Here is an 18,678-nt window from a genome sequence, read left to right as displayed (position 1 = left end):
TCAGCCGTTCTCTTGTGATGATGAGTTAAGGTAATATTATATTATCAGGCACGTAGCGTAACCGGCACGGCACGTTTCATGCAAGTCAAATATTATTACGTGTGTTTGAAATGTGTATGCGTATATATAGCGGAACGGCTCCGGACATACACAGCACATTTCAGACAAATGCATGAAGAAATTCTCGAAAAGAATAAAGGCCGTTTTATATTATCCAGCACGTAGCGTAAACGGCACGTACCGACACCGGCAGACAAATACATGATGTACTCATATCATCAGGCATAGCAACTTCTCTGTACGGACCAGCAGCGCAGACGGAGCGGAGAAATGCTACTGGTGATTAAATCGATGTCGTACCGAAGAGCGACGAGCGCACTCATACCACGAACTTCGACGTTTGATTTGTATGTATGGTGCTACTCGCCCGTGTAGTTCGTGCCCGGCACCGGCAAAATATTCTTTTCGAGAATTCCTTCATGCATTTGTCTGAAACGTGCTGTGTATGTCCGGAGCCGTTCCGCTGTATATACGCATACATATTTGAAACACACGCAATAATATCTGTCTTGCATGAAACGTGCCGTGCCGGTTACGCTACGTGCCTGATAATATAATATTACCTTAATTTGCCGGTGCCGGGCACGAACTACACGGGCGAGTAGCACCATACATACAAATCAAACGTCGAAGTTCGTGGTATGGGTGTGTTCGTCGCTCTTCGGTACGACATCGGTTCAATCATCAGTAGCATTTCTCCGCTCCGTCTGCACTGCCGGCCCCTACAGAGAAGTTGCTATGCCTGATGATATGAATACATCATGTATTTGTCTGCCGGTGTCGGTACGTGCCGTTAACGCTACGTGATGGATAATATAAAACGGCCTTTATACGTACGTGGGAAAAATCTTGATTATGCTTCAAAATCTTTATATATAAAACTTTGAAGGTTAATCTTAGCTTTAGTATCATTGGTTGGCATAGTTAGTATGAATTTGTCGATGTTGATGGTGTCCACGTAAAAAATTCGCATCTACTGTGCTTCAGTAGGAAAAAGATAAACAGTGATATTCATTTATTGTAAAGCTAGCTGACGACACAGACTTTGGCATCTTTTCGCCTTAGATTGAACATGAGAAAGCAGTATTACACGCTACACATGAATGCCAAAATGACTCACAGGCGGACTGATTCGAATTCTATATGAATAAAATTGGTGAGTTGGGAAAAAATATTATTGTGTTCAAGCCCTAACTAATATTGGATCGTTATTTTGAAAAATCTGTACTACAGATTTTTTATTTAAAAAAAGAACTGAACAATCTGTATAAATACAGATTATTATGTAGATATGGTAACCCTGGTCAGAACATTAATAACAATAAAAGTAATAATAGAAAGCAAAATGGAAACAAAATGAAAAGCTAGTTGTGTTAAGTTAATTCTTGGGAAGTAATTAAAGTTAGTGAAACCCGTATGAGTTAAAGAGAATTAAAATAATCCAGGTATAATAACAGATTATCAGAACAGCATGATTCAACCGAGTCAAGGTGAGGTCATCCCATAAAAAAATATAATATATCCACATCACTTTATTCGTCGTAATCTAACAACAAAAGCGAAATAAATAGCAAGCTGGAAGACCACCACTATCACCGCAAGAATCAACAGGTTCCGCTCAAAACCATCAGGTTCAATATCGAACTGCTCCAAAATACTGGATGGTCTCTTGTAATAACAGTAAACTTGCTTGCAACTCAAATTTTCTCTCCCAAAGCCATACAAAGCCTGCATAACGCCATGAAACTGATACCGGAAGAAGGACACCGAGCTGAGGGGTTTCAAATACGGCACTAAATCTTTGGCATTAATCATAAACCCCGAGAATAGGATCGGAACGATGCAGGCATTCGCCACCACGAAGTTCTGCGTCTTCGAGTCGAAGCAAATCCCCGCCAGCAGACCAATACTCTGTCCGACAATTCCACCCAGAAAGAACATGGTCCACACCATGGCGAATCGCGTGGGCTCCAGCGGTTGTCCACTGAGGTAATACATCGGAGGTACCATGAGTATCGGACAGAGGATCTGAAGCGGCAGATCGTTGAGTAGCTTGGACAGGAAGTAAGCCTCCCGTGAGTACCAATTGTTTGCAATCTCCTTGATAGCTACATTCGCTTCCTCTGAGTCTGAAAATGGGAAAATAATACTGTGGTAAAACGTTTCGGTTCTGATGCTAATGATTTACAATTGATAACAGCTATTGAGTTCGAGAAGTAGACGAAAGCAAACAGCTGGAAGAAGCATCCGGCGTTCGCTATCACTTTGGTGGCGTCATTTCCTATGTCATAGTGTACCACACCGAAGACGAGTCCCAAAGCGAGGCACAAGCCGACGCGAACTTTGAGGAAGAACTCGTCTCTGGCGGTTGAAATCGCGGATCGTTTGAGCAGAACCAGAAACTGATACCAGAATGGAACCTGGTACCGCTTTACGCCTACACCCGGCCGCGTCAGTGTTGGACTAGAGGGGCCTGTCTCGAAGAGTTCTCTCATTTCCTCCGTGGTTTGTGTAATGAGGTATTGCTTTGCCTGTTCGTTGTCGGATGTGAGCACCTCTATCGCAAAATCTGCTGGGTTGTAGTATTCGGGGCAGCTGAATCCGGAGGATTCGAGCTTTGGGATCATAGCCTCCACTGATCCCGTGTACAAACAACGTCCCTCGACCAGCAGGAAGACGTCATCGAAAAGTTGGAATAAACTAGAAGCTGGTTGGTGGATCGTGCAAACGATCGTTCGGCCTCCCATGGCGAGCGATTTGAGATGGGATATGATCTGCGCGGACGCCACACTATCCAAACCGCTGGTGGGTTCATCCAGCAGCATTACGGCTGGATTCGTGATCAACTCCACGGCTACCGCCAGCCGCTTCTGTTCCCCGCCGGAAAGGTTCTTCACTAGCGTAGCGGAGCTACTTTCTAATCCCAGAAGCTCTAAAATTTCCTTGATCTATCATAATGAATGAACAAACTTAAGATGAAATATATTTTCAGGGGTGATAGTTTGTTTACCCTCTGTCTTTTAAGCTTGGCCGGCGTCTTTCTGGTCATCTTCATGTCCACAGCGTAGGTCATTGTCCCCCGCACGGTGAGATAACTGAGCAAAGGGCAATCTTGCTCGACGTAAACACTTCGAGGATCATTCTCCTCCACCGGTTCACCATTGATCGCAATCGATCCACTCAACCCGAACAGCTTCATACCGGCGAGAACATTGAGGAGTGAGGATTTCCCCGCTCCCGAGGGTCCCATCAGCGCCACCAATCGTCCATGCTTGAAACGCCCCGAAACGTTATTCAGTATGGTTTTCCCTAGAATAAAAACGACTCAAATCATTCCAATCTCTGCTTGAATCACCTCATAGCCGTCGTACCTTCGATAGCGTAGCAAACATTCTGAAACCGTAGACTCGACGGCACAAAGTTGAGCAACGGTTTCGAGGTTAATTCAAATTCCTCTCCGGGGGGCATATCGCGATCACACGAGGGAAAACAATTCTAATGTGCAAAAAAAAAAAAGTTCACTCGCTAATTGCATCCAAGTGTTGCTCCATCCGTGATTAATCGCGTGCCCTACCAGCGATTGGAGTTAAACGCGAAGCGTGCACTTTGCTTTACCTAAACTGAATTTTCCACGGTCAGAATGGTGTCAGCAATGTTGCATTTTGATAGAATCAGACCAATTTCTATCGAAAACAATATCCGAACGAAGGAGAACTTATTTTCGCGCTTCGATTTCACCGCTCGCGATTGAGCGTTTCACCTGGCACACGTGTTGGTAAAGACTGATCGCGTAAGTCGATTGATTGGCCGTTTGCTAAGTTAGTGGCTGTGACTGGTAAGTAGTAGATACTCACTATTTACTCACTATTTTCGCGTGCATTCGCACGCTATGCAACGTATTTTCAATCGAGTGCAGTTGCACTCTATGTGCATCATTAGGCTTGGTTTGGAACGATGACGAATAGAGATTTTACTCGCTTGATGATAGTGGCTGCAGTAGCTATTGATCATCATTCGTGACCTGTTGGGGAGGAGCTGGATACCCGTTGCATAGCGCTTGGATATGCCGCCAGCTACGTTTCCCCGTGAGGGCACGATAAACTAACGGCAACCTTCAATATATCGAGAGTCAAGCGCTTCAGTCATTGGGAATTCCTATGGTAGCTCATTGTGCCTTTATGAGATGTTTGAGCTACTCATTTTTTGTTTGATTGGAACTCTATTCTCTAATAAGTTTCGTTTTGTGTTTGCTTTCCGTGTAATATCCAAGAAACATGTCCTCCCCAGTCTAGCCTATTCCTGGAAACACAGAGTTGAAAATTCTTCCGATTCGAGTACCCCGCGTACCCTAAAATCTAAAGCGATGATCCCTTCTATACGTGACCTCCATGAATCGGGTTTCGGTATTTTTTTTTGACGTAGGACTACGTCTTTCATTTCTATACCGGGGTGTGAAATCAAAGTTTCGAAAACGAAAGCGTTACGCCGGAGACCGAGATTTTGAGCGTTAATAGCTCCTAAACAACTGAACGAAATGGTATGATAAACACTTCATTCGAAAGATAAAATGTCTACGCGTTATATACTTGTTACTTTTTGATCAAAAAACTAGTTTCAATAGTCTTAAAATTGCTTTCAAAACAGGCTATTGAAATCACCAATCGGTATATAAGCGAGCGGCGCTCGGAAATCCACTCAGTTCTAATAGAACAGCGATTGGAGCATGTTGTCGCTGTTGCGGTGAAGCTCTTTATTTATCATGAAAGCGCGGATGAACGGTGTCACCAAGAGCCTGTTTGTGCACCCTAGGCCAGAAGGGAATCTATCAGGAGGAGAGTGATGCCACAAACGGTTCCCTGGGAAGACATCGCTACACACACATACACGCGCGGCTATTAACAGGTGGTTATCGAGTTGGCATTAACCACTGGTGGGCTTCCAGTATCGAGGAAAATGTGGAGATATCTAATCGTTACTGAAAATAATCTGCCAGTTCCTTTGGGAATTTTCGAAATTTATTCATGTGAAAGAGTTTAATTGAATGTTTTCTATCCATGTAACACTGTGATCAAATACATTTGGTTTTGTGGTTTTTCAATCAATCGCAATTAACAGGATAGCTTCAGAAGATTATTCTTCCCCATCAGTAGGATATTTCCGTATCCAATATTGTATGCGCCCGCAATCGATTATTGCTCAGTCGCCGAAAGTTCCGAGCTCAGAGAGTTCATTCCCCTCTAGTTTGCCTTCCAAATTGCCATCGTAAACCACACCTTCTCTCGATTCAATCACACACAAAAAGCATACTTAAGCGATATTCTGGTGGTGAGACACATTCATTTTTCGTGAGGACATCGACAAGACAACATCGTTGCCTAACGTGCTGGAGGAGGTAGACGGCGAAGGATCGACACATACACGCGCAGAATTCTTCCCGTTTGGATGCCATTCAGCATCGAAAAGTTTCAGAAAGATCTAATCATTGCTGGAAAATAATCTGCCAGTTCCTCTGGGAATTTAAAAATACATTCATGTGAAAGAGTTAGTGCTCCCGTGGCCGAGTGGTTAGCGTCACAACTAACATGCCGGGTGTTCGGGTTCGATTCCCGTTCTGGTCGGGGGAAGTTTTCGTCAAAGAAATTGCCTCCGTCTTGCACTGTGGTCACGCGTATTCTAGAGCTTGCCACTCAGAATGCATTCAAGGCGTGTTATTTGGCATAGAAATCTCAACTAAGTACTAATAAAAATGACGCAAGTAATACTACGTTGAGACGGCGAAGTTTCTCTAGGAACGTTAGTGCCATTGAAGAAGAAGAAGAAGATGTGAAAGAGTTTATTTAAATGTTTTCTATCCATGTAACACTGTGATCAAATATGTTTCAATCAAGTACTATTAACAGGTGTTTATCGAGTTAGTATTAACCACTGGTGGGCTTCCAGTATCGAGGAAAATGTGGAAATATCTGATCGTTGCTGAAAAATATTCTGCCAATTCCCCTTGGAATTGAAAATTACATTCAAGCCAAAGAGTTTATTTTGATGTTTTCTATCCATAAAATATCCATATAATACATTTGGGTTTGTGATTTGTCAATCGAGTACAGTTAGCAGATTAGCTTCTGAAGATTATTCTTCAGAACAAGGTTTTTCGTATCCTATATTGGATGCATAAAACCTTGTGGCTCCAACGTAACGCTCTCGTTTTCGAAGTACCCCAAATATTCATTTATTCATTCATTCAGAATGGATTTAGATTCAACTTCAAACAAATGATCTCTAAATCAACGATAGTCCTACGTCACCCTTGCGGTTATACCATAGATATAACCCACTTCCTGTTTTTAAAATCACCTATACATTAAAAATTAAATTAAATAACACATATTCAAGAATTTCAACACTCTCCGTATTTATCAATACACCACCTGAGAGTGCTGCCCAGTTAAACGTTTATATACTTTTTCTCATATCATTGATCTTCTTCAGTGAAATCTGTAATATAAAAATATGTCACGTAAATTGTGAATGACCAAGCTATTTGTTATGATCGAACTTTTATAGTTACGGGGTATGCGTAGACCCTCATAGCCCAAAATAATGATGCTGATCATAAATTCTGGTTATACGTATCAAAAATTCGCCCAGACGTCACCGTGGAATCGGTATCGACTATGGTTAAGGCTAATCTCGGGACCGAGGATAATATTTCAGTGGTCAAGCTCATTCCAAAAGGCAGAGAGTTGGATTCCCTCACTTTTTTGTCCTTTAAAATTGGACTGGACCACTCGTTCAGGGAAAAGGCACTTGACCCATCTACATGGCCCGAAGGATTGCTATTTCGTGAATTCGAAAACTACGGTTCACAAAAATTTGGAGTTCCAACGAAGTACAAGAAGTCTACAACGCCGTTGATGCCACCAGAAACGGTATCTTCTCCGACCGCGACTATCATGAATTTGAGTTAGTTCACTGCAGCCCGGGACGCAATAGTTTGAGTCATTCGGAAGGCCCCTCTCCTCCCATCCCAGTCGTGCCCCTCACGCCGTCGGTCAGCAGTCGTCCCGGACCTGCGTTTGGGCTTGGAAAAGGGGTCTTCCAGCCAGTTTGCACAGGCAAGTACAGTTCCTCTGGATCTAATTTCGTTCCTGATTCTCGGTACGTTTTCAGTTGCATTTCTTCAATAAGTATGACAATGTCACATAGCCATTGCCCATTCGGCCAACCGCGGTTACTCCCAACGGAATGCACACAGAACAGCATGATGGAAGCTCCCAAACCGTCCGGCACAGTCGAGCACCGCTGTCGTCTCTCCGCTGACTGCTCCTGCCACTCAAGACATTCCGTTCCTGTGTTCGGAGCTGGTGAGGGAGTCTTCCAACTTGCTACCTCAGGCAAGTACGACTACAGTACCGTTCCTTCGCTTTCTGAAATCCGCCCCACTAATAGTGTTGCCTACATCGACGGTGCGGCTGATACCGCACCTTACTCTGATGCTCCCGTCGTTTCTGCTGTTAGTCGGTCATCATTCACCGAATCAGAGGATACATCGTCACCGTCACCGCTGACCGTTTCCAGCCGTCTGTGGTTACTTCCAACGGAATGCGCGCAAAATAGCATGATGGAAGCTCCCAAACCGCCCGGCACAGTCGAGCACCGCTGTCGTCTCTCCGCTGACTGCTCCTGCCACTCAAGACATTCCGTTCCTGTGTCCGGAGTTGGTGAGGGAGTCTTCCAACTTGCTACTTCAGGCAAGTACGATTGCAGTACCGTTTCTTCGCTTCCTGATATTGGTCCCATTGATAGTGCTGCGTACATCAATGGTGTGGTTGATGCCGAGCCGAACCTCGATGCCACTGTTGTTCCAGCTACCACAACCTCGCATTTCAACGCTCTTTCTTCCAACCGTCATCAGGAAATTAGTGTATATTACCAAAACGTTGGCGGTATCAACAACAAGGTCGACGATTTCCGGGTAGCTGTATCAGACCAATGCTACGACATAGTAGTTCTCACGGAGACTTGGTTGGACTCACGTATACTCTCTCACCAAGTGTTCGGCTGCGATTACGATGTTTTTCGTTGCGATAGGAACGCTGATAATAGTCGTAAGGCTAGAGGCGGAGGTGTTTTAGTAGCCGTGAACTCTAGACTTGAGACGAGGGCTGTAGAAAACCAAAAATGGTCTTGTCTAGAGCAGGTATGGACGGCGATCACACTTGGCGACCGCACTTTATATCTATGCGCATTGTATATCCCTCCTGACCGAACACGAGAACGTGAACTTATCGAGATCCATTGCCAGTCAGTTTTCTCCGTTCTGGAAGAAAACAACAGATGAAATCATCTTGATGGGTGATTATAATATCCCAGGAATCTCCTGGAAGAAATCACGCAACGGTTTCCTTTATCCGGATCTGGGTCACTCAGCCCTCCATTCCAACGCGTCTTTCATGCTAGATACTTATAGCTTAGCCACTCTCTCGCAAATTAATCACGTCACTAACGAGAACGGCCGTAGCCTGGATCTTTGCTTTGTGAGTGCGCAGGACACAGCCCCATTCTTATGCGAGGCTCCCGCTCCTCTCGTGAAACTTACCCCTCATCACCCACCCTTGCTGGTTGCCGTTGGCACAAAACTGTTACAGGATATCAATATTTCACCTGTAGTCGTTTCTTACGACTTTCGAAATGCTGACCATCGTAATATCAGCCAGTTGTTCTCTAGCTTCAATTGGGGCGACATATTAGATACCGCTAACGTCGAGTCTGCAGCTGTAACATTCTCCAACGTCCTGGCATATGTCATTGATAGATATGTGCCAAAGAAGAAGTGCCTCCATACATCCCGAAAACCGTGGCAAACACGCGAACTTCGACGAATGAAATCCATAAAGAGGGCCGCATTAAGAAAGTTCACCAGATACCGCACACAATCTCTTCAATGCCAGTATGCGAGAATCAATTACGAATACAAACGTGTCGCGAAACAATCTTTCCTGAATTATCAGCGCAGATTACAGAGGAAACTCAAATCCCGCCCAAAACAATTTTGGAATTTTATCAACGAGCAGCGCCATGAAGCTGGCCTGCCATCGTCTATGACGTTCAATGGAATTGCGGCCTCTACTCAGCAGGATATCTGCAACCTATTCTCAGAAAAATTCGCCAGTGTTTTCACCGATGAAACATTAACCGACGACTATATCAGGCATGCGGCTAGCTACCTCCCCCGTTCTAGCCAAACTCTGAGTAGGTTCGACATCAATACGGAGATGATTTCAAGGTCATTCTCAAAGCTCAAAACGTCGTTCAACCCGGGACCCGACGGTATTCCTTCAGCTTTTCTCAAAACGCACATGAATGACCTATTGATCCCGCTGCTCCACATATTTCAACTCTCTGTAGCCACCGGTGTTTTTCCGACCTGTTGGAAAATATCGCATATGTTCCCAGTCCATAAAAAGGGAAATAGACGAGATATTAACAATTATCGCGGCATCACTTCGCTTTGCGCTTTGGCAAAACTATTTGAGCTCGTTATTTTGGAACCGCTAGACGCTCTCAGCAAACCGTACATAAGTACTGACCAACACGGATTCATGACGGGCCGCTCCACCACCACAAATTTACTGTGCCTCACTTCTTACATTACCGACAGCATGTTGAAGCATGCCCAAACGGACGCTATTTATACGGATCTGACTGCAGCCTTCGATAGATTAAACCACAGTATAGCTGTCGCCAAACTGGACAGGCTTGGGATTAACGGCAACCTTCTACAATGGTTTCAATCATACCTCACTGGCCGTCGACTAGCCGTCGTTATAGGTGATTGCCAATCCCCTTTTTTCGCTGCTACGTCTGGTATACCACAAGGTTGCCATCTGGGCCCCTTGATATTTCTGATATACTTTAATGACGTAAATCTGGTAATTGAAGGTCCACGGCTATCATATGCTGACGATTTAAAAATTTACCTTCAGGTCAGCTCGATTGAAGATTGTCGCTTCCTTCAACGACAGATGGATGCTTTTGCCGATTGGTGTATTCTAAACCGAATGGAGGTTAACCCCGCTAAATGTTCTGTCATCTCGTTTTCGCGCACGAGACAGACCATATTGCACAACTATGTCCTGTTCGGCACGGAAATTGAGCGTGTCAGCGAAGTCAAGGACCTGGGTGTCATTTTAGACGTGCAACTCTCTTTCAAACCGCACATCACATACATGGTGAATAAAGCATCCAGAACTCTGGGGTTCATCTTCAGGATTGCTAAAAGTTTTACCGACATCTACTGTCTGAAGTCCCTCTACTGCTCCCTCACTCGCTCCATCTTAGAGTATGGTGCAGCTGTTTGGACTCCACACTACAGCAACGGTGTCGAAAGGATCGAATCAGTTCAACGAAGGTTTATAAGATATGCTCTGCGTAGATTGCCGTGGACTGACCCCCTCCGATTACCGAGTTACCAGAGTCGATGTCAGCTGATCAGCTTGGAAACTTTGTCGGTTCGTAGAGACACAGCCAGGGCTTTGATGATAGCTGATACCTTACAAGGACGCATCGATTGTCCCGGTCTTCTGGAAAAAAATAATTTCAACGTTCGACCTCGGGCTCTCCGAAATAACTTGATGTTACGATTGCCCGCCCTACGTACAAACTACGGCATGTTCGGTGGATTAAATGGTCTACAAAGACTTTTCAACAGGGTAACCCAGCTGTTCGATTACCATTTATCCCGAACGCTTCTTCGTCGGAGATTTAGCTCTTTTTTTACTGAACAAACAGTCACGTGATTATTGTTTTTAAGTGTATCTTTAATATGTGATGACTGTAATTTGATGTAATCAGTTGTAACACGATGTCATTTGATTCATGTTTAGATTTAAATGTAGATTTAGAATTTTATATATCCTTAAGCACATCATTGGGGCCCTTACAGCCCGTTGATGAATTGACAAATAAATAAATAAATAGAATGTATTGGCAGGGAACAAAGTACGTGGAATAAGAAGGTAGTCTACTCCCTGCTTTGTTCAAGTGTGGTAGGCAAAGGAAGAAAGCAAGAAATAGTAATAAACCATCGATCGAAATGGTATGCGTAGATATTCAGTGAGCAGAGTATATGAAGGCATATCCTTCAATGCAATCTTGAATAACCGAACCAAAGCGTTGTGTTCGTACCCGCTTTTTTAATCCGTGCGTTAGGAAAACACTTTTCGGATTGCAAAAAAAAAAAAAATGCGGGTGCAGAAGTACCCCCGGCTTGCATGAATCAACTACTTCAACATCTACTTTTTATACTCATACTATAGAGGTTTTAAACTTGAAAGTTCATTCGCTTCTAATGTCTGCACGATTTTCCCAGGTTCCTAAGTTTAGTAGACCGTGTCAAGGAAACATATTCTAGTTTGCACAAAGGCAAGCGAGTAGAAATGTACTCGCAGTTTGCATTTATTTGCAAAGCCTATTTCCCCAGACATCTTCGTCTGAAGTTTGTGCTAGACAAATACATTTCAGTCGGAACAAACATACCCCCAACCTGCATGAATTTGCAATGCCAATTTTCCCAGACACCTTAGTTCAAATGTCTGTGTTGGGGAAACACATTTCAGGCGGAAAAAAGCCCCCGACTTGCATCTATTCGCAATGCCGATTTCACCAACACTGCTTGGTTTTGAAGTCTGTGTTAGGAAACATATTTCGATGAGAACGAAAGTCCCCATACTTTCATGTATTTGCAATGCCGATTTCCCTACGGCTGCTTGGTTATGATGGCTATGTTGGGGAAACCGTAAATCGGGCCAATCAAACGAGGCAGTTATGACGTTTAGATAACACTTAACATTTTACAGTTATTCAATAGTTTATCTAATGAAAAATAACATTTTATTAATTACGATAGATGCGTAGAAATATTCCCTATCAATTGATGCAAACATCTTTCCGATCCAGTAGGAAATGTTCGAGTTATAAGCTTTCGGAATCTTTCATTTTTTCCTGCATGTTCTGTGTTTAGGTTTGCATTTTACCTCATATACTCCGGTTAGACGTAGTCCCACGTCAAAACCTTCTACGCATATGGTGATTCTGAGCTATGTCAGCGTATGTCTTGAACTGACTCTAAATATGAAAGTACGCTACTTTGAATGATTATGCTGCTCATTTGAAAGATATTTTTTGCGTAGAATGCAGTTGAAAAATATTAAAATTATTGTGACCAAGTAACTGTTAGAGGTAAAGAAGGAACTTAAAATTATGTATTTCTTATGGGTTTCTAGTAATTTTCCAAAAATGCATGATAACCTGAATTGTTTCTATCAACCAAATTGAAGCTCTCCAACCACTCTACAATTCCTTCCTTGGCACCACACTGTTATTCTTCCACTAATCTAAATGTTTCACAACACAATTTTATGTTAAATTTCCTCAAATGAGCAATTGAATCGTGCTAAGCAGCGTACTTTTTGGATTAACCCTTTGCGGTCGGAATAAAGATTCCTCGAAAGAAATTCTCTTATCTTTCCACTCTTATAATATTTTGTTTATAGTGAGTACCGTTACCGATTATCCATAGAATTTCCGTATACATCCGCGAAAAAGTTCACTAGACATTAAAATTCGTTTATAAAAAATGTAAACTATTTATTTATTTATTTATATATTTATTTCTCATCTGGCTAGTTGCCTTAATGATATCACATGTACCGATAAGATGAGGAAAAGCCCTTTTGAGTTGTTGGATGTTTTACACAAAAGGACATAAAAACCTCATATCTTTTCATAATTCCTACTATAAAATATTAACAATAACTAAGCACATAGTACAGAGAAAAAAACATGAAAACAAACATTCTCATAAATCATAATAATAAAATTAGAGTCATGAATAATAAAATGTATACAGTGAAGCTGCTGATCGTGGTGGTTCTTCAGTATTCCAATGTTGGGTGTTATCCATTTAATAGGTTTCGATTGAATGCTGCAGCAGAAGAGTTAAAATCGAACATCTGATAGACTTCGTTGAATCTTGTCGCCATAAATCGAATGGGGTCGTATTGACCATATGCTGAACGACGACCGTCTAGTAACAGGAAGTCCCGCTGTCGAAGGGCTCTAATAGGTGCATATATATTTAGTTGTGTCAATATTTCCGCTGAGTCAATATCGCCCAAAAGTATTTTTGCGACAAACATAACTTGGGCAACATATCTCCTGCGTTCCAACGTGTCAAGCCCGAGGAGCCTACATCGCTCTTCATACGGTGGTAAATTCAACGGGTCTCGCCATGGAAGACTACGGAGCGCGTATCTAATGATTTTTTTTTTTTGTATTGATTCGAATCTACTTATCCAGTTTAACTGATACGGGCACCACACGATTGCATTTGATTCCAGAATGGAGCGCACCAGTACACAGTAAAGTGACCAAAGACATTGTGGATCACGGAATTCGTTGGATACTTTAAATATAAATCCTAGTTGTCGGTTAGCCTTTGCAATTATGCTGTCATAATGGGGGCGAAAAGTCAACCCTGTGTCAAGGATGATTCCCAAGTCGCGTATTTGATCAACACGCACTAGAGGCTCGTTAGAAATATTGTAATTGTGGATGATTGGGTTTAATTTTCGATGAAACGATATTGCGTTGCATTTATGGATACTGATCGTCAATAAATTATTTGTGCACCACTCTTCGAATTCATTGATCTTTTGTTGTAGAGTATAGCAATCTTGGATGTGATTTATGGCTGTGTATATTTTGACATCATCCGCGTAGAAAAGGCGACATCCCGGTGGCAGTAGTTTTGATAACTCGTTGATGAAAATAGAAAAGAGAAGAGGTCCTAGATTGCTCCCCTGCGGGACACCTGATATGTTGGTGAAAAATTCAGATGACTCAGATCCAATTCGCACACATAGTCTTCGATCCGTGAGATATGATTTAAACCATCTAATGAGGTCATTCGAAACTCCTAGCTTGTCCAGTTTTATAAGCAGTATCTTATGATCGACTCTATCGAAAGCTGCTTTGAGATCAGTGTATATCACGTCAACTTGTGATCCGGCATCTAGATTGCGCAAGCAGAATGATGTAAACTGCACTAGATTTGTCGAGACAGATCGCTTGGGGTAAAAGCCGTGTTGATCAGCTGTTATGTAATTTTTACAACTTACAAACAATACTTCATTGACGATAATCTCAAATACTTTGGAGCATGCACATAACGGTGTAATACCTCGATAGTTTTCAATGTTTTGCTTATTTCCTTTTTTATAAACAGGGAACATAACCGACAATTTCCAATTGGAAGGAAATATATCTTCACGAAGGGACATATTGAAGAGTAGCGTTAAAGGACAAATCAGTGAGCTCAAGCAATGTTTTAAAACGCAGGCCGGAATCCCATCCGGACTAGTTGATGAGAATTTCATTTTAGAGATGGCGCGTTCAACCTGTTGTTGGTTGATAACAACATTTCTCAATTCAAATGCGTTGATAGTGGTGTTTCTACATGCAGCTGCGGCTTGTTCAGCGGAGGCGATAAAACTGTTAAATACACTCTTGAAGTGGGTGGCAAAAAGCCTGCATTTTTCAGAAGAGGAGGAAGCGACATCATGATCTAGGAACATTTCAGCAGGGAGTCCGTTTTCTTTGCGTTTAGAGTTCACGAAATTCCAGAACTGCTTAGGAATTCTTCGAAGGTTGTCTTGTGTGCGGAGAGAATATCGTTTGTACAGATACCGATTGTAAAGGCGATAGCTGTTGCTGGCGCAAACGAATGCCTGCTTACGAAAAGGACACCGGGGCGTAGATGAGCATTCCCCCATTACGGTTTGGGAGTAGGTCTTCGAACAGGAACATGTTCCGCCAACGCTTCGTTTACCGACTGTGAGAAATGACTGACGGCATCGTCCACATTCGCTGATAGTTCAAGAAACGTCCAATCTGTTTGATGGAAAACTTCATTCAACGCTACATAGTTAGCTCTACGGTAGTTTAGTTCGACGGTGTTTGAGTGCAGTTCTTCAAATATAGGAGGAATTAGCACTTCAATCTCTACTGAAAGGGCTGGATGACTAGAGTCATTGAGGGTAAGCGGCTCGATGGCTTCAGATAGTTTGCACTGTCCAATCAATGAGTCCGTAATCAACACTAGATCGAGAAGACGTCCTAATCTATTGTGAATTTTGTTGATTTGTCTCAAATTATTCAAATTAAAACCGTCGAGCAGCACAGTACACGCAGAAGAAATATGCGATTCCAAAACATTCACAGTAAGATAATCGGGACTGGTTGAGTTCCATACTAATCCCGACTGATTATAGTCCCCGAATAGGAGTGCGTGATCATGCACTCTGAGATTGGAGAAAATGGCTCTGATAGAATCGATATGGTCATTCATACTGATCAGGTCATTCTTACGATCTGGTGGTAGATACAATACACCAATGCTTATGTTTGAATCGGACAACTTTAGGGTAACCCACAGATGCTCGAGTGAATGAATAACTTGAGTTCTATCCAGAAAAAAGCTTAGTAAGACTGAAACGGCAATTAGCACTCCTCCTCCGCGAATTTTCGTGCTATTGAGATGGTTACATTCCTGTACACATTATAGGAATTACCGAAAAGCTGAGAAGAGAATATCTTCTCGTCGAGCCAAGTTTCGGTAAGCACAATTATGTCGTAATGTGATTCGCAGATTGCGAGAAAAAAATCCTCAATTTTTGTACGCAAACCTCGCACGTTCTGGTAATAGATTTCAAGCTTACTGGAGTGTGTTGCGCGGAGTGGATTACTATCCTGCTCGGGAATTTGATGCTCCTTCTCCTGCTGCTTTAGAGGAACCATTATCGGAGACGGATTCCTGTAATGGTTTTATACAACTTAGGAGAGGTGCAGTATCCACAGATGCTTCGGCAGGACATATATTTGATGTAGCATTACCTGGACCAGCCAGTTCTGTTAGCTGGTTTGAGATGTCCAACGATGATAAACTGTTCGACGCTGAGCGAGCCAGTACATCCGGCTGGTTAGAGGAAGAACACGCGTATAGTCCATCGAAGTGATCGATGTTTGATTGCTAAATTGAGAAATCAATTCGTTGTCTCGCTTTTTTTAGATGCTTTAGATAAATGGGACATTCACTGCTCCATGATGAATGAGTGACATCGAGTAGCTCATCCCTGGACGATTGTTGTTTTGAATTCACAAGTTGGCAATTAACGCATTTTTCAAAAATCGCCTCACAATTCTCGATTTTATGATTGCCTGAGCACTTGGGGCAGCACGCAGACATAGTTCAATAACGTATTTAGTATCATTCCTTGCTGTGGTGGCTGAGAGCAGACAAACGGCCGCAGAGAGTTGAATTCAGTTTAATGCAAAAAGGCGGGGAGCAGGTTTTCCAAGCTATGATTTTTCGTAAAAAATGAACAAATTTTTAAAGAATGGCCGATTAATTCGGAGTTGAATTGCTCTCTAGTAAATTGTTCGAATTTTATAAGTGATTTTTTGATAAGAATCAAAGCGGAGGAAAACTAGCTATATAAAACTATTTCGAACGACTTGATAAAATTCCATTCTGTATTCCGTTTGAGTGGTGTTTGCATTTCGTTCGATTTGTTTCTCTTCGAACATCAAATGGGCAAAACGTTCGAAATAGGGTATACGAAATTATAACTCGCACGAAATAATGGTTTCAAGCGAAATGCAGATCCGCGGAGTGCAGAAAAGGGGCGTAAAAAGCCTTTTCGAGAAAGGTAAGTAAAAATCAATTAATCAATCCCGAAATACAACTGGATTTGTGATTCCGGATTCTAAATGAATCAAGCTTCAATCAACAGTACGAAGGGAAACATCATTAGAAAGATTGGCTTCGTCTTCTAATTGAATTCATTCATTAACTTTACTAAAATAGCAACACGATAATGTATTTTAGGTTATGTTTGTGAGTCCTTCATTATGCTTCGATATAACGTACAATTCGATACAACGTACAATTTTTAAAGTGAAATGTACGTTATATCGAAGTTACCCTGTATTGCGGAAAAGGTTTCGTATAACGCTGACGATTAAAAATAAAACGAGTATGTAAATGAACAGACATTTTCTGTAGCCGATCGTATTCCGGAGTGGGCGAAGAACAACACTCGACTAAAAAAATTGAAAAGCAAAATACGACATCGAAAATTTTGAGTGATTTTTGAAACACTTTAACTCTGTTGAAAAATAATGCATTCGTCAAAGCAACAACTGGGCCTTGTATAGAATATTCTCAAATTTTGACCATAGATTTTCTGGGCGTTCATTATTTCATAAAATATTCTTTATTCAGAATTAAAGGATTATTTTTCATTTTATAGAGAATACCTCTGTATGAAATAGTTCTATTGAACTTTCTATGAATCAAATGAACGCGAAGTAATCAGATTGATTGGATTGTTATTGGGAATGTATTTTTAAAATCTATAGAAACTTTGAAAGTAAACCAAAAACGCTTTACCTTTTCTAGCAATCTCCTTTGTTTACAATGCATATACACATCAAACTGAAAATATGTACGTACGATATCCCTAAGCTAAAAATTTATAGCTTGAAAATGCTGTATTTTTTATCTTCATGCCATCATTTATATTATAGCACTTTAAGGATAGATGTTGCTACTGCCAACACCTCAGGAAGCTTTAAGATTTCCAGATGGAGTAAGCACACTTCTGAAATAAAGCTGTGAACGTAAATTATCTTTTGAGTATTGAATTTGTATTCTATGTGACAGCAAAACATTTTTGTATCCCATTTATTTATTTAAGGCTCATTAGCATTTTAGCTGTAACAAAGCCGAATTTTAATCGTGTACATGTCACTTGGTTATCGTATCTATAATTAGCACATTACACAGTTGCCATTCGCCAGTATTCCTTCTATACCATTACATATGGTACATTCACACAGTAGCCATTTAGGCGTAAGGGTATTCTTTCTGTTCTTCCATTATCCAGTTGGACCACCGGACAGCGGAGACAGTTGATTGATCATTGTTGAGTTATTTATAGAACAGCAGCCCGATGTGTCTTGCAGAGCAGAGCAGTTGTATGGATGAATCGATCTTATTTCGACCGTGGATCGATCTCCATCGCTGATGATTGTTGCGTGGACGTAGCTATTCTGTAACAACACAAAGATGGTCAATGAGGGTCCTGAGTTTTGAACTCACGATCGATCGCTTACTAAGCGAACAAAATGTTCACAAATTCACAAATGTTTAAAAAATCGTGTACTAAAATTGTATCTGATTATGATTTGAAATCAATCTATTTTTATTCGATTGGTGTTGTTCAAGATCAATTTTTGGAATTGTGTGGTTTATATTCGGATACAGATTGTTCAACTGTATATTTCGCGTTTCCGTGTTGGCAAGCCAAATAGCCTTAATATTTTCGTATTAAAAGTATTTCACAATTATACTCATATGAAACATATGCTTTGTTTTGCTGCTCATTACTCTGCCATAAAATCACAATGTGCACAGCAGAGCAAGGCAAGCAGGGTACAGCTAGTAAAGTATGAAACAAAATAAACTTAAATGGAAATGAAATTAAATTATGCGCAAGT

At 41.7% G+C, this 18,678-nt stretch overlaps 2 protein-coding genes across 3 annotated transcripts; one reads left to right on the top strand and one right to left on the bottom strand.

The window, feature by feature from the left end:
* The first annotated feature begins 1,546 nt into the window (after positions 1–1,546).
* Positions 1,547–8,398, top strand: LOC129778579 (uncharacterized). Its single transcript, XM_055785552.1, has 2 exons — positions 1,547–3,895; positions 7,228–8,398. Exon 2 carries the CDS (start codon positions 7,247–7,249, stop codon positions 8,396–8,398), a length of 1,152 nt encoding a protein of 383 aa, XP_055641527.1. The 5' UTR covers positions 1,547–3,895; positions 7,228–7,246.
* Positions 1,570–3,890, bottom strand: LOC129778578 (ATP-binding cassette sub-family G member 1-like). 2 transcript variants are annotated; one of them, XM_055785551.1, is made up of 5 exons: positions 3,676–3,890; positions 3,432–3,555; positions 3,071–3,369; positions 2,249–3,008; positions 1,570–2,189 (listed from the first exon to the last, which is right to left on the bottom strand). In XM_055785551.1, exons 2-5 carry the CDS (start codon positions 3,526–3,528, stop codon positions 1,588–1,590), a joined length of 1,758 nt encoding a protein of 585 aa, XP_055641526.1. In that variant the 5' UTR covers positions 3,529–3,555; positions 3,676–3,890; the 3' UTR covers positions 1,570–1,587. The 2 variants fall into 2 exon arrangements, with proteins under 2 accessions (XP_055641526.1, XP_055641524.1); XM_055785549.1 differs by having other exon boundaries at positions 3,432–3,889.
* Positions 8,399–18,678: the final 10,280 nt, after the last annotated feature.

This window comes from Toxorhynchites rutilus, chromosome 3 (genome assembly GCF_029784135.1).
Source record: "Toxorhynchites rutilus septentrionalis strain SRP chromosome 3, ASM2978413v1, whole genome shotgun sequence".
Lineage (NCBI taxonomy): Eukaryota > Metazoa > Arthropoda > Insecta > Diptera > Culicidae > Toxorhynchites > Toxorhynchites rutilus.
The sequence above is the reverse complement of the archived record's forward strand: the minus strand, read 5'-3'. Positions and strand labels throughout refer to the sequence as shown.